Source organism: Scyliorhinus torazame, chromosome 10 (genome assembly GCF_047496885.1).
Source record: "Scyliorhinus torazame isolate Kashiwa2021f chromosome 10, sScyTor2.1, whole genome shotgun sequence".
NCBI lineage: Eukaryota > Metazoa > Chordata > Chondrichthyes > Carcharhiniformes > Scyliorhinidae > Scyliorhinus > Scyliorhinus torazame.
In genome coordinates this window covers 188179987-188196755 of record NC_092716.1, presented here as the reverse complement: position 1 = coordinate 188196755, position 16769 = coordinate 188179987, and the positions used below count along the sequence as shown (strand labels likewise).

General features: G+C 51.6%; 1 protein-coding gene across 1 annotated transcript in view; it reads left to right on the top strand.

The window, feature by feature from the left end:
* LOC140384444 (lymphatic vessel endothelial hyaluronic acid receptor 1-like) overlaps window positions 1-4547 on the top strand; it is a 106919-nt gene extending 102372 nt beyond the window's left edge. Inside the window, exon 6 of the mRNA XM_072466157.1 lies at window positions 2505-4547. Within this exon, the coding sequence (XP_072322258.1) occupies window positions 2505-2601 (97 nt within the window). The 3' untranslated portion in view covers window positions 2602-4547. The remainder of the gene's footprint in view (window positions 1-2504) is intronic.
* Window positions 4548-16769: the final 12222 nt, after the last annotated feature.

The following is a 16769-nucleotide window of genomic DNA, read 5'->3' as shown; positions in this document are numbered from 1 at the left end:
AGAGTAAGGAGGGGGTTCCTTCAGCGTAGTAGGGACAGAGGAGGATTGGCACTACCGAACTTGGGCGATTACTATTGGGCCGCCAATGTGACAATGATACGTAAATGGATGATGGAGGGTGAGGGAGCGGCGTGGAAAAGACTGGAAAGTCCTGTAAAGGGATGAGTTTAGAGGCGCTGGTGACGGCGCCGCTACCGATCTCACCTAAAAAGTTTACCCCGAACCCGGTGGTGGCGGCAACATTGAATATCTGGGGACAGTGGAGGCGACAGAGAGGGGTGCGGGGAGCCCTGGTGGGGTCCCCAATCAGGAACAACCATAGGTTCGCCCCAGGAAGAATGGATGGAGGATTTCAGAGCTGGTACCAGTTGGGAATTAGGAGGGTGGGAGATTTATTTATAGATGGGACTTTTGCGAGCTTGGGAGCATTGGAGGAAAAGTATAAGTTGCCCCGGGGAAATTTCTTGAGATATATGCAGGTGAGGGCGTTTACTAGACAACAGGTGAGGGAATTTCCGCGGCTCCCGACACAAGGGATACAGGACAGGGTGCTTTCAGGGGTGTGGGTTGGAGAGGGCAAGGTGTCAGAGATTTACCGAAAGATGAGGGAAGAGGGAGAGGAGTCGGTGGGCGAACTAAAAGGAAAGTGGGAAGAAGAACTGGGGGAGGAGATAGAGGAGGGTATGTGGGCTGATGCCCTAAGCAGGGTAAATTCCTCTTCCTCATGCGCCAGGCTTAGCCTGATTCAATTTAAGGTGCTACATAGAGCACACATAACGGGAGCAAGATTGAGCAGGTTCTTTGGAGTGGAGGACAAATGTGGGAGGTGTGGCGGGAGCCCGGCAAACCACGCACATATGTTTTGGGCGTGCCCGGCGCTGGAAGGATAATGGAAGGGAGTGACGGGAGTGATTTCGCAGGTGGTGAAGGCCCGGGTGGTTAGCTCTATTTGGAGTTGCGGAAGAGCCGGAAGTGCAGGAGGCGAAAGAGGCCGACGTTGTGGCCTTTTCGTCCCTAGTAGCCCGGCGCAGGATCCTACTCATGTGGAAGGAGGCGAAACCCCCCGGACTGGAGGCCTGGGTAAACGATATGGCGGGGTTTATTAAACTGGAGCAGATAAAGTTTGCCCTGAGAGGATCGGCTCAAGGGTTCACCAGGCAGTGGCAGCCATTTCTCGACTACCTAGGGGAACGTTAGAGGGAAGACAGATGACCAGCAGCAGCAACCCAGGGGGGAGGGGGGGTTAGTTTAGTTTAGGTCAAAGATAAAGTGGTTTTGTTACTTGTGTATTGTTAAAAATTTCTGTATTGTCATTGTTGCGTTTGCTTTGTAAGAGGGGAAAAATTGTTGTTCGGGAAAAAAATTTCAATAAAACATATTTTTTTAAAAAACTTATCTACTGCTGAAACCCTCATTCATGCCTTTGTTACCTCCAGATGTGACTATTCCAGCACACTCCTGGCTGGTCTCCCACATTCTACTCTCTGTTAACATGGGGAACATCCAAAAACTCTATTGCCCATGTTTTAACTCACAAGTGCTGTTCCCCTATCAACCCCAAGCTCGCCGAGCAACATTGGCTCCTGGTCAAGCAAGTCTTGACTTTAAAATTATCATTCGTATTTTCAAATCCTGCTCCCTATCTCTCTCATCTCCTCCAATGCAACAGCACTCCCAAGATATCTGCACTTCTCTAATTGTGGTCTCTTGTGTATTCACACTCTAATCACGCCACCATTGGTGGCCGTGCCTTCTGTTGCCTAGACCCCAAGCTCTGGAGTTTCCTCCATACACCTCTCCGCTTCTCTACCTCGCGTGCTTCCTTGAAGGCAGCTCGGAAAACTTTCCTCTTTGACCAAGTTCTTGGTCATCTGACCTAATATCTGCTTCCGAGACTCAGTGTCATACATTGTTTTGTAATGTTCCTGTGAAGCCCCTTGGGATGTTGCATTATGTTAAATGCACAATATATCGTTTGTTGTTGTAGACTATAAATATAGGTTGTTGTTGTTTTGATGTGCCATCAATTAACACCAGACGAGTAGTGAACGAAACTGTGGCTTTAATAAGCTAAACAGAAAGCCTCCTAGCCACTGATCCCGAACTGGGGCAGGGCCGGAGGTCAGCCACCTTTATACCGAGCCCGAGGGGAGGCGGAGCCATCAGGCAGTAGTTTACCACAATACATGTAGTACAGTAACAGTTTACCACAATACATATAATACACTAACAGTGGTTTACCACATGTTTCTCTATATTAAAGGTGCTAAATGCAAGTTGCTGCAGTTTAGGGCATGAGTGGATTGAGTGGCTCTTTGGTAATATTTTATCCTGTCTTTTGAAACTATAGAAAGGAGAGCAAAAATTAAGTCACATTTTAAAAGATATCTGTCCTGTCGCCACTTTACACTGCTCAAAACCGTATGGAAATGTAGGGAAGACTCAAGCTCTTATGACAGTTCCCACTCTGCACTCGACTCATATTTTAGATCTGTAATCTTTAGATTCAAGAAGAATTCTTCATATGGAACCAGGCAACCGAAAGAATCTATTGAAGCTGAAGTGTGGAGCAATAATCAGACACAGAACAGTTCACCATGAGGAGACCATGAGCAAGAACCCCAAGTAACATACTATGAGATTGCATCCTCCAACGTCAAGCAAGCAAACTAATTCAATAAACATTCAGGTCAAGGAAGTGGGATCAGAATTTGTTTTCGATAGAATTACATGGAATGTAAAGAAACAAAACGCAACCGATATTGAATGTAAAGCACAGAAACAGGCCATTCGGCCTAACTAGTCTGTGCTGGTCTTTATGCTCTATGTTAGCCTCCTTCCACCTCGTTATCTAACCCTATCAGCATATCCTTCTATTAACGTTGCTTGATTGTCCAGCTTTAATGCCAACATTAATAGGTATTTGTACACAGCAGTTTTCTACATGCTCATGACTTGAAAGATGAATGATCAGAGAATGTAAACTGTTACACAAGAGCATCTGAATCAACACTTAATTACGCAGAACCTAACATTACTAATCATAGAAGCATGGTTTATGCTTTAACATTATGAATCTCCAAGTCATTTTGATCACTCTGATGCATTTATCGCTTTGGATGTTTGAACTGTTTAGGTGAAGATTACAAGACATGCCTGGCTCAGGGTTTCCTTGACGATTTTCTTGCCTTCTCCAGGAGATTACAAAGTGAGGGGAGAGTAGGGAAGACTGGGGGAGAATGAAGGGAGAATGGTTGTGGGAGTAGCACACCCTAAGGTCCAATCGTGATGCGCTATCACACTGTGTCAGGAATGATTAGTCTCTGCCCATGTATCCTCACACAGTTACTGGTCCTCTGAGCTGTGAGACAAGAGCAAATTTGGCTAGGAGATACATCATTGGTCCATCGACTTTCTCAAGCAGTAACGTGTGTAACAAGATCCTAATTGAAGGGAGAAAATAACACGCAAAATGTGGAGAATGGCAATCAATTAAAAATAATCACACCTAAAGTGAAGTGGGTAAAAGGACAGGAATAATTGGACCAATTTGCAGGTGTAAGCCAGTCCAAATAGACTGACACATATAATATTTTTATTATAAATACTCATGTCCACGTGGTGGGAGGAATCATTACAATTTGGAGTTTACAAAGAAACTTAATCATAAACATGGAAATATATAATTTTAAAATGTTAATGGAGGTGTCGATGTCATGTTTTAACACATTTTGAAGATGAATGTGGTCTTGACTTTGATGAGAGCCTGCCATAAATCCACATGCAAGGTGAAAAATTGTCACAAACTATGTTCTTCCTCAACTAATCCTCAATCCGCTTTTTTGTAAAATATATACATATTCATAGAATCCCGACAGTGCGGAAGTTGGCCATTCGGTCCACTGAGTCTGCACTGACCCTCCAAAAGGGCACCCTACCTAGGCCCGTTCCCCCGCCCTATCCACACAACCCCGTAGACTAACCATCTTTGGACACTAAGGGGCAATTTAGCATGGCCAACCCACCTAACCTGCACATCTTTGGGCTGTGGGAGGAAACCGGAGCACCTGGAGGAAAGCCTCACAGACATGGGGAGAATGTGCAGACTCCACACAGACAGCTACCCAAGGCCGGAATTGAACCAGGGTCCCTGGTGCTGTAAGGCAGCATTGCTAACCATTGTGCCATCGTGCCACCCATTTGTTTTTGTTTTTTCCACATTTTGTTTCCCTTCTTTAATAAAGTAACTCGGTTATATCACAGCAAATTGTGGTTAGTTTCATTTTCTTTAGGCAATGTGTAATATAGTTTTGAATTTTAAAATCCAATTAAATAAAATGTAAACTTGTGCTGTTAGAGTCAGAATCCTCAAGCTGGAATTACATTATGTAAGAATTTTCATTATCAAATCCTTGTTTTCAGATCAAACAATGTATTCACAAAATCTGCCCAAATTGATAGCTCAGACTCTGTGCTTCTATTTCTAATTATTTGTATTTGCAATTTGGTTTCTGCTGAACTAAAAATAAATATCAATTTGAATCTGATGCTGGTATTTTTATGTGATGAGTTGAGTTACAAATGTTCAAATACATCAATGAAAATCATTTTTAGATTGAAATAAACTTACAAACAAGTAAACTGGGAGAAGATGGTTACAAGTGGTAATAATAATAATAATCTTCATTGTCACAAGTAAGCTAACATTAACACTGCAATGAAGTTACTGTGAAAAGCCTCTAGTGCCACATTCCGGCGCCTGTTCGGATACACAGAGAGAGAATTCAGAATGTCCAAATTACCTAACATCACGTCTTTCGGGACTTGTGGGAGGAAACCAGAGCACCCAGAGGAAACCCACGCAGACACAGGGAGAAAGGCAGACTCCACACAGACAGTGACCCAAGTCAGGAATCGAACATGGGACTCTGGAGCTGTGAAGCAACAGTGCTACCCACTGTGCTACCGTGCTGCCCATGTCAGTGGACACTGGACTAGTAATCCAGAGGCCCAGGCGAATGCCCTGCGGATATGGGTTCAAGTCCCACCATGGAAGCTGTGAGGGAACGTAAATTCCACATAAAGATAGTCTCACTAATGGTGACCATTGCAGCTGTCATCAAGTGTGGGGAAGACCGATCCAGGCAAGGAAATCTGCCAGTTTAGCCTACATGTGACTCCCAATCCATTCCAATAACGCGGTACAATTGTTTCCTGAAATAATTATTCCATGCCTAGGTCTGCTCTGGCTCCTGTTGAATTATACCCAGCTTTACTACCCATCCTGCTGAGCTCACCCGGAGAGTTGGCAGGGAATGCATTTCTACTGTTACCGGTTGCCCTGCAGTCATGTTACACTTTGCAGGACAAGACTTTTGCACCCCCATTTGGGGAGATATTAGTCAATCAGATGCTGCAGGGGTATGGTCTTGGGCAGGGGTGCTTCTATCAGGCACAGGGGACCGCCAATTAGGAGCTACCACTCCTTTTGCCCAACACCAACCTGTGCAGCTAAAGCTGCTGGGCTCTTCATTTGGCATAGGCCTACCCTTGCTGCAGGTAAAATGGGGCTGGGGCCGAATGATGCAAATAGGTGGCCATTAATTGGCCACTTAATAGCCTCAATAGGCCTACGGGTGGGTCCACTAAATATCTCTAATGTACCGTGCCTCTCCCCAACCACCCTAAAATAGAAGACAGTTCGTCGCAGGCAGGTAGGCAGTGGAAAGGCCACATGCTGCATTTTACAAGGCACCCCACCCCTCAAACCCGATGGCAGGGGACCCTAGAGTTCTGGGCCTTACGTACCTCACACCACCCCTGGGCCCGGGTCTAACCATGCGTCGTCTTGTGTCTTGCAGGAGCTGCTGGTGACGGTACGAATGCTTCTGGTTTCCCCGCCCCCAGCCACAGCCACAACCGCCGCCACCCCCCCCCCCCCATGTGCCGACCAGCGGCAAGTATACCGACATGGAGAGACCCACATGTCCGAAACCCAGGACTCCCCAGAGCTCATGTCCGAGGATGACACCGATTTCCCGTCACAGCCTTCTAGCATCCCAGAGACAGTCACCTCGGTTGGACACTTTAGTGAAGAGGCTTCTGGGAAACTATCTGGAGCTCACCACACACATGCTCTGGTACATCAAGTGGAGATAGGAACTCCCGAGGGGGAAGACGGTTGGAGGGCGGGCTGTCCCCAGGAAATAGCTGTCGTCCAGGCAGGTTTTGGGCTTCTGGAATGGACAGTTCCATTGATTGTGGAGATGCAGTCGCAGAGCCAGGGTCTGCATTGGGGGCTGTCGGCGAGCATCCAGCACCTGCAGGCTCAGGTGAAGGAGTCCAACTGTGTGCAGCAGCAGGTGGTGGTGCTGACCATGCATATTACCCAGGACACCACTGCACAGGTGGCATCTGCGGTGGAGCTTTAGGGGGGGAGGGGGGTTTGGCTATTGATCAGCATGTCCAAGGCCTGGGGCACTCTGTGCAGGCAGTGACCGAGGCCCAGGACTGGGCTGCCCTCTCACAGGCAGCCATGTGCCAGAGCCACCTGGACATTGCAGCGGCCCTCCTCAATGTGGCCCAGTCACAGTGGGTCATGGCTGAGAGCATCGGCGGCATTGCCCAGGCGCTGGTCGACATGGCACAGACACAGAGGGAGATGGTGCAGTCACTAGCTGAAGTGGCAGAGGAGACTCAGGGTTAGCTCCGCTTGCAACCCCGACCCATGGAGTGGCCCAGAGGCCATCAGGCACCCTGAGGGAGGAGCAGATGGGGCGCGTGCCAATGACTCTTGCAGGGGAGGTGCCAGAAGACTGCAGCGCCTTGGATGCCCCCCCCCCCACCCGACCCCATGTCCCTAGTGCATCTGGTGGGCAGCAGGCAGAACAGGGTGCACCACGCCACATACCACCTGGGACACCTGAACAGCAGCCCGGCTAATCCAGGCCTGGTCGCTCCAAGAGATGGCCGCCAGCAGGGACCCAGGTCACAGGGCGGGAATCACAGCAGGCCACCTCCAGTCCTGATGTACCTTCTGGGGATCCACCAAGATGTAGCGTTAGGACACATAAAGCCAGAAAGTTAGACAACAGTTAGGTTGGTACAGGTGCAGGGTACAGTTGAATGATAGGGGCTAGGGCACGACTATGTATATATCTGTTCACAATGTTGCAACCTGCCTCGGTGCTCTGTCAGGAGGGTGTGAGGGGTGGGCTGGTCTGGGTTGGCGGCAGAGGTGGCGTGGAGGGGGGTATTTGGCAGACGTTAGGGGTGGGCTGGGCTCAGGGTCCGCAGTTCAGCCAACCCTCACTGCTCCGGTGTCCCCCCTTCCACCCTCCCCACCCACCATATCCACCTCTGCCACCCCAGGAATTCGATGGAACTGTGTGATGGAATAGCCAGCTCGCATGCAGGGATCACCCAGGTGAATGAAGCAAAGTGCTACCGTGGGCAGAAGTCAGACGTTGTCAAAAGATGTGGAGCACCAGAGCTCATCGCAGAGCAGTTGTCATCGTCCTCCATCCCATGGACCAACCCAGGGCCCGCAGTGCGGCAGGGGGTTGTAAGCAGGAGGGTGGCTGGGGGAGGGGTGGTGGGATACGGTGTCCATGCCCCTGGCCAGTCTCCCCCTACCCTGTCCCTAGACGGTGAACCTGGAGGCAATCCGAGCACCCCATGCGCGTTGCCCCAGGCACACAAGTTGTGTGGCCTCCCGTGCCTGACCGGGCCCTATGTCCTGCACATTCTCGCCCTCGCCCGCATCCTCCTCATTGGACAAGGCCTGCCATTCATTCTCCTCCTCCAGCACGTTGCTCCTCTGCAGCGTGATGTTGTGGACGATGCAGCAAGCCACATCATGCTGGAAGGCCCCTCCAGAGTGATGCAGGCACCTGAACCGCATCTTGTGGATGCCGAAGCACCGCTCGATCATGCCCCTGGTCGCTGCATGGGCGTCTTTGTAGCAGGTCTCCACGTCGATCTGTGGTCATCAGCCACGATTGCAGAGGATAGCACCTGTCGCCCAGGAGCCAAACCCCAGCCAGGGGGTCGCCTTGTAGACATCGGGAATCATCTTGTGTGCCAGGATGAAGGTGTCGTGCACACTGCCGGGTATCGGGCACAAACGTGCATAATGCACAGCTGATGGTCACACACCAGCTGCACGTTCATCGAGTGGAACCCCTTTTGGTTTGTAAAGAGCGGCCTGTCATCTGCAGGTGCTCGTCAGGCGACATGTATCCGTCAATCACCCCCTGGACCCCGGGCATCTAGATGATGGCGGCGAACCCTGATGCCCGGGCATCCTGGTGAGCTCAATCCCCATTGAAATGGATGTATTGTGCCGACTGGGAATATAGGGCCTCCGTTGTGGTGATATGCCAGTGAATAGGTTTGTACATAGTTAGTAATGTGACCTCCAACCAGCTGGTGGCACCAGAGATCAGGCACGTCACGTGAGACACCCATCAGTTGGCAGTAAGGCGTACAACAGGACAGTCTCACAGAGGGTAGTTCCAGGAGAGTTCACGGAACTCCAAAGATATTCTGTTTGTTATCTTTCCACGTGTTCATCAACAAATCATCATTCTAGGTTTATAGGGGCTAGTTTAGCACAGTGGGCTAAAACAACTGGCTTGTAATGCAGAACAAGCCAGCAGCGTGGGTTCAATTCCCATACCGGCCTCCCCGAACAGTCGCCGGAATGTGGTGACTGGCTTTTCACAGTAACTTCATTGAAGCCTACTTGTGAAAATAAGCGATTATTATTATTAGTTAAGTCACCAGATGTTCTGTGTGCATCATTGCAACGGCAAGGTCACAGAACATTAACACTGCAATGGAGTTACTGTGGAAAGCCCCAAGTTGCCACATTCCGGCGCCTGTTCGGGTACACTGAGGGAGAATTCAGAATGTCCAAATTACCTAATAGCACGTCTTTCGGGACTTGTGGGAGGAAACCGGAGCACCCGGAGGAAACCCCCGCAGACATGGGGAGAACGTGCAGACTCCATACTGAAAGCGACCCAAGCCGGGAATCGAAACTGGGACCCTGGCGCTGTGAAGCCATAGTGCTAACCACTATGCTCCCGTGCTGTTGATGTGGATGAAAAGAACATTGTTAATCTCGACTGCTTTGCCTTTCGCTTTTCAATTCTGTAAGGAGTACTAGCAGTGTCAACTACTCTAAAAAAGGCAATGCTTCTTTGCATGTTTGTATCACAGTCTTTCCCGTTTTTTCAAATCTTCAGCTGATTTTATGAGATCAGCCATCATCCTGGTTGTAAAATGAACCTTCTTGGGTGCTTCTTGCTGCTCCTGTTTACTTTCATTTAATTTCATCTGTTCAACCAATTCTTCCACAGAGAGTGTCTCTTGATGAGATAGAAGCAACTCCTCTGCTTCATCACGTGGTCTGGTCTTCAAATCCCTCCCATCCAACTTGTTTTGGCCTGTCAAGAATCCTGACCATTTAAGCATCCACAGTGAGGACCCCTGTGAAACCACTCGCAGCCTCAGGCCAAACGTTTGTCCAGCTGGCATTTATTGTTGAAGTTCTAACTTCATCCAATGAGTCCTTAATTGTGTCTACCGCGATGAGGTTGTTGAATTGCTTCCAGCAATCGCGGAATGTGGTTGAAGTGTCTGCTTCCATAAAATGAAGGATGTGGCTGAAACTTCAACGGGTATTGTGTGGTAGTATGTATTGGGGGTCATGTGGGACTGGAAGCCCTAATGTCATTGGCTGACAGATCCCGGGTCCTGGTTGGCCGTTGACCTCAAGCTCCGCCCTGAAGGCGAAGTATAAGAAGCCGGTGTCTACCCCCGCAGGCCAGTTTACTATCGGGCTGCTGGGGAACAGACACGCTTAATAAAGCCTCATCGACTTCACTCTATTCGTCTCACGGAGTCTTTGTGCGCTACAATTTATTAAGCGTGCCTAAAAAGGACTATGGAGCTCAGGATAATTCCAGAATGACGATTTCCAGACGGCGTTCACAGCACTGAGAAGTCTCTACGTTCGCCCAGTTAACCAAATCTACGCTCGCTACCAGCTCGCGACAAGACGGCAAGCTCCCGGAGAATCGATGGACGAGTTCTACGCTGCGCTGCTGATTTTGGGACGAGCCTGCAGCTGCCCGTCGGTGAATGCAAACGAACACACGGACATGTTAATGCGCGACGCTTTTGTGGCAGGTATGCAATCCTCCCAAATCCGCCAAAGACTTCTAGAAAACGAGTCGCTAGGACTCTCAGAGGCACGGGCCCTAGCAGCCTCCCTAGACGTGGCCGCGCTTAATCCCCGCGCCTACGGCCCCGACCGCGCGGCAGGCCATTGGGCCCCGTACGTACCCGTCGCGGCAAACCCCCTACCTCCCCCCCCCCGGACACCCCACAGGCTTGCGCAGTCCAAACGCCGAGTCGCACCGGGGGCGCCCGCTGTTATTTCTGCGGCCAGGCGAAGCACCCCCGACAACGCTGTCCGGCCCGCGCAGCCATCTGCAAAAGCTGCGGGAAAAAGGGCCATTATGCGGTTGTGTGCCGATCCCGCGAGGTCGCCGCCGTCCCGGGGCCACAGGGAGCCCTACAAGCAATCTATGCCTCCCAACCCCCCCAGCACGCCTTGTACGACCCGCAGGCGCAGCCGCTCTGGGTCCCGACCGCCGCAGTCCCGGGAGAACTGGGAGCCCTGCACGCCGCCTACGCTCCCCAACCCCCCTCCCCGCAGCCCATGTACGACCCGCCGCCGGCGCTCCCGCTTTGGGTCCCGGCCAACACTCTCCACGGAGAGGAAGGGGTTTTTCGCGTCCCGAACGCCACCCTCACCCCCGTCCCGCGCCCCACGCCTGACCCGCCGGCGCCACCTACGTGGACCCCGACCACCGCTGTCCCCGGTGAGGGAGCTCCTCGCCCTCCTTGCGCTCGCGGCCCCACGCCTGACCCGCCGGCGCCGACTTGGGCCCCGACCACCGCTGTCCCCGGCGAGGGAGCTCCGCGCGGTCCTATCGCTCACGGCCCTGGCGCTCGTGGTGAGGGAGCTCCGCGCGGTCCTAGCGCTCCCCAGACCCCCCAGCACACCATGTGCGACCCGCAGACGCCGCCGTTTTGGGTCCCGACCACCACGAGGGGAGGAGGGGTGCCGTTGTGCGACCCGCAGACGCCGCCATTTTGGGTCCCGACCACCACGAGGGGAGGAGGGGCGCCGCCATCTTGGACCGCCCCCGACCTGTACGACGCATGGGGGCGGCCATTTTGTCCACCCCCGCCGCCATCTTGTGACCCCCCAGCCACGTGCGATGTATGGTGGCGGCCATTTTGTCCATCCCCGACGCCATCTTGGACGGCAACAACGGACCCCACCCCACTACTACAACCACGGCTCGCTTCGGTTACGCTCGATCAGGCTCGGCCCCGGTCTCTCCAGACGACGCCGACAACGGTCCTAATTATCGGCCACGAGACGCCATGCCTAGTCGACTCCGGGAGCACGGAAAGTTTTATACACCCCGACACGGTAAGACGCTGTTCCTTAACCACCTATCCCAGCGCACAAAAGATTTGCCTAGCTGCAGGATCCCACTCTGTACAGATCCAGGGATTCTGCATAGTTACCCTAACGGTGCAGGGGAGGGAGTTCAAAAACTACAAACTTAACGTCCTTCCCCAACTCTGTGCCCCCACCTTGCTGGGATTAGATTTCCAATGTAATCTACAGAGCCTTACGTTTAAATTCGGCGGCCCCATACCCCCACTCACTATCTGCGGCCTCGCTACCCTCAAGGTGCAACCCCCGTCCTTGTTTGCGAACCTCACCCCGGATTGCAAACCCGTCGCCACTAGGAGCAGACGGTACAGCGCCCAGGACCGGACCTTCATTCGGTCCGAAGTCCAGCGGCTACTAAAGGAGGGCATAATCCAGGCCAGCAATAGTCCCTGGAGAGCGCAGGTGGTAGTAGTGAAGACAGGGGAGAAACAAAGGATGGTCATTGACTATAGCCAGACCATCAACAGGTACACACAACTAGACGCGTACCCTCTCCCCCGCATATCCAACATGGTCAATCGGATTGCCCAGTATAAAGTCTTCTCCACCGTGGACCTCAAGTCCGCCTACCATCAGCTCCCCATCCGCCCAAGTGACCGCAAGTACACAGCCTTCGAGGCAGACGGGCGATTATACCATTTCCTACGGGTCCCTTTTGGCGTCACAAACGGGGTCTCGGTCTTCCAACGGGAGATGGACCGGATGGTTGATCAACATGGGTTACGGGCCACGTTCCCGTACCTCGACAATGTAACCATCTGCGGCCACGATCAGCAGGACCACGACGCCAACCTCCAAAAATTCCTCCAGACCGCCAAAGCCTTGAACCTCACGTACAACGAGGACAAGTGCGTTTTTAGCACCGATCGGCTAGCCATTCTGGGCGACATAGTGCGCAATGGGATAATAGGCCCCGACCCCGAACGTATGCGCGCACTCATGGAATTTCCCCTCCCGCACTGCCCAAAAGCCCTGAAACGCTGCCTGGGGTTCTTTTCGTACTACGCCCAGTGGGTCCCCCAGTACGCAGACAAGGCCCGCCCCCTAATACAGACCACGACCTTCCCTCTGTCGACAGAGGCTTGCCAGGCCTTCAGCCGCATCAAAGCGGACATCGCAAAGGCCACGATGCGCGCCATCGACGAGTCCCTCCCCTTCCAGGTCGAGAGCGACGCCTCCGACGTAGCTCTAGCGGCCACCCTTAACCAAGCGGGCAGACCCGTGGCCTTCTTCTCCCGAACCCTCCACGCCTCAGAAATCCGCCACTCCTCAGTGGAAAAGGAAGCCCAAGCCATAGTGGAAGCTGTGCGACATTGGAAGCATTACCTGGCCGGCAGGAGATTCACTCTCCTCACTGACCAACGGTCGGTAGCCTTCATGTTCGATAATGCACAGCGGGGCAAAATTAAAAATGACAAGATCTTAAGGTGGAGGATCGAGCTCTCCACCTTCAACTATGAGATCTTGTACCGGCCCGGAAAGCTGAACGAGCCGTCCGATGCCCTATCCCGCGGCACATGTGCCAACGCACAAATTGACCACCTCCAAACCCTCCACGAGGACCTCTGCCACCCGGGGGTCACTCGGTTTTACCACTTCATCAAGTCCCGCAATCTCCCATACTCTTTAGAAGAGGTCCGTACAGTCACAAGGGACTGCAACATCTGCGCGGAATGCAAGCCGCATTTTTTCAGGCCAGATGGAGCGCACCTGATGAAGGCTTCCCGCCCCTTTGAACGCCTCAGTCTCGATTTCAAAGGGCCCCTCCCCTCCACCGACCGCAACGCATATTTCCTTAATGTAGTGGACGAATACTCCCGCTTCCCTTTCGCCATTCCCTGCTCCGACATGACCGCGGCCACAGTCATTAAAGCCCTGAACAGCATCTTCACACTGTTCGGTTACCCCGCATACGTCCACAGCGACAGGGGGTCCTCTTTCATGAGTGACGAGCTGCGCCAGTTCCTGCTCAGCAAGGGCATAGCCTCAAGCAGGACGACCAGCTACAACCCCCGGGGGAACGGGCAAGTAGAAAGGGAGAACGGCACGGTCTGGAAGGCCGTCCTACTGGCCCTACGGTCCAGGGACCTCCCAGTTTCACGGTGGCAGGAGGTCCTCCCGGACGCTCTCCATTCCATCTGGTCGTTATTATGTATAAGCACTAATCAAACGCCTCACGAGCGTCTCTTTGTCTTCCCTAGGAGGTCCTCCTCTGGAACGTCGCTGCCGACCTGGCTGGCGGCCCCAGGACCCATCCTGCTCCGAAAGCACGTGCGGGCACATAAGGCGGACCCGTTGGTCGAAAGGGTTCACCTCCTCCACGCAAACCCCCAGTACGCCTACGTGGAGTACCCCGACGGCCGACAGGACACGGTCTCCCTGCGGGATCTGGCGCCCGCCGGCACCACGCACACCCCCCCGACACCATCAACCCAACCGCCCCCCTTCCTGCCACCGCCGCACCCCGCGACCGCCCCCTTCCCAGGAGGATCAGTCCCCCTCCCCTTTGCACCGACAGCTGAAACCGTACGGCTCCTGGAGGCGACAGCACTGGTACAAGCACCACCACCACCGCCGGGGCCGAGGCGATCGACACGGACGACCAGACCGCCCGACCGACTCGTGGCGTCGATGTAAAACAAAGATGGACTGTTCAAAGAACATTTTGTTTTTTCCTATACCCGCTGTAAATAGTTGTAACAGGACGAAACTGTCCAATACTGTACTACCATGTAAATGTTCTATCCTCCCAGGACCAGCCTGTAAACCCTTACCACCATACGAAGCATCACCCCGCCGGGTTCATTTTTGACAAGGGGTGAATGTGGTATTATGTATTGGGGGTCATGTGGGACTGGAAGCCCTAATGTCATTGGCTGACAGATCCCAGGTCCTGGTTGGCCGTTGACCTCAAGCTCCGCCCTGAAGGCGAAGTATAAGAACCCGGTGTCTTCCCCCGCAGGCCAGTTTACTATCGGGCTGCTGGGGAACAGACACGCTTAATAAAGCCTCATCGACTTCACTCTATTCGTCTCACGGAGTCTTTGTGCGCTACATATAGTAAGCCTTGAATGAAGCAATGACCCCCCACCCAGGTCCATTGGCTGGATAAGTGTCGTATTTGGGTCTGAAAACAAAATGGCAACATCAGGATAGTTCTCTGCAAGAAAGTGTGGATGCCCAGGTGCATTATTGAGGATTAGTAGGATCTTGAAAGACAGGTTCTTTTCCTTTTGATAAGTCCAGACTTCTGGCAGAAAGCAATCCTTAAACCAGTCTTCAAATGGTCCTGCTGTAACATAGGCATTGCTGTTAGCGTTCCAAAAGGCTGACAGCTAAGATTCATTTTTTTCCTTTAAGTGTTTGAGGGTTTTCACACAGAAGTGCCATTGTGTCCTTTGCTGCTCTAAAAACCAGGACCTGTCCTTTTTCTTTCGATATATAGATCCTGTGGTGATATGCCTGTAGATAATATCACGTGTGCTCAGCAGGTGGTGTCAGACATCAATCAGGTGACATTCAGCCACCAGCAGAAGGCTGTAAGGAGTACATCAGGATAGTCGCACATAAAGGTAGTTCCAGGAGAATCCAATGACAACTTATTACATTCTGATTGTTACCTTACCCCACATGTACAACAATAAAACATTGTTCTGGTTAAGTCACCAGCAGTTCTGTAGAATCATTGCAAGACAAGATCACAGAACACAACATGGTACCAGAAGTGCTGAATATTTGAGGGTAGCATCAAAAAAGGCGAAGTTGAAATCGGCTGAAGAACCGACCTGATTAACTGCGACCATTGGTGACACAACGCAACAAATGGTGTTGAAGCTAGAGATGGAAGGTTTAAAGGCACCCCACCAGCTTCAATTCTCGGGTAATGTAAAAGAAAATTGGCATTTTTAAGCAGCAATTCGGATTCTATATTGTAACCGTGGGCCTGCTGGCACAGCCTGACGAGAGGCTTATTGCATTGCTACTCATCGTAGCAGGTCCTCAAGCAACAGAACTATACCATACCTTTGTCTGTGACAGGGAAGAGAGCAAAAGCTATGATAAGGTGATAAAGCACTTTGATCTGTACTGCTCTCTGAAAAAAAACGGAGCATGTGAACATGACAAATTTAGTGCGCGTACCCAGAAAGAAAGGCTTCAATCAGAAAGCCACATCAGAGGTGTCATGTGAGTGAGGTGGCTGAACAGCAAAACATTACACTCACACTGTACCATTTTGGTGCCAAGATAGGACACCAGCGTCATCAGGACTGTGACGCAGGTCAATAAGAAACGTGGTCACAGTACTGGTGGCCATTTTAAGCGGCCAACAGGAGCCGCCATCTTGTGCCAGAAATGTGGCAATTGACATGACCCACGGCAATGTCCGGCCTTTGGAAAAGTATGTTCCAGGTGTGGCCGTGTTGGTCATTTTGCAAAACAGTGTTTTTTGCGTCCCACAGTGGACCAAATCAGATCAGTCAACCCGGTTGATGAGATGTCTCCGGACGACCAGTTCTTCATCAATTTCATTGCAACCAAGGACCAGAAGCGTCCGACGCATAAGGATGAAGATATAATTTTGAAAAATAATGAAGCTAGTAAGAGCAAACCTGATGCCATCCAAAACGAATGGAAAACGTTAGTGTAGATGAATGACTCATTGGTACAATGCGACCTCTACATGCGAACGAAGGCCAACCTCCTCATTCGGTCCGCTTTACATAGGCTGAACATGCAAACGAAAGTCATTGATCAACCGGGACTGTCGATACACTATGGTATGAAAAAGATGGAGACGTTCGGTGAATGTGAATTTCAGCTTAGCGTGCACGACACAATGTACATATTACCATTTTATATAGTGGACATGAAAATCGAGTCCAGCATAGGAGCGGATGCATGTGAATCTCTGAACCTAGTTGAGTGACTGTATGTTCCAGAGAGCGGGTGGCCAGCCGAGCTCAACAAATCCCAGCAAGACATTGATAGTCATTTGATGAGGATCTAGCAGAAGTCCACAGGAAGACGACAAATCAGATGAAGAGATGGAAGAGCCAAAGAGCATTTAAACTTCTGGTTAACAGTCTTCAAGAAGGTGTATATACGCAATGGCATGATACAGGTGCATGATGAGCCCGTATTAAAGCATCCACAAGATGTGAATGTTAAATGTTCAGAGGGTGAACAGACGAAGAGTTTCACTCCTGAGTTTAAGTTCGAGCCT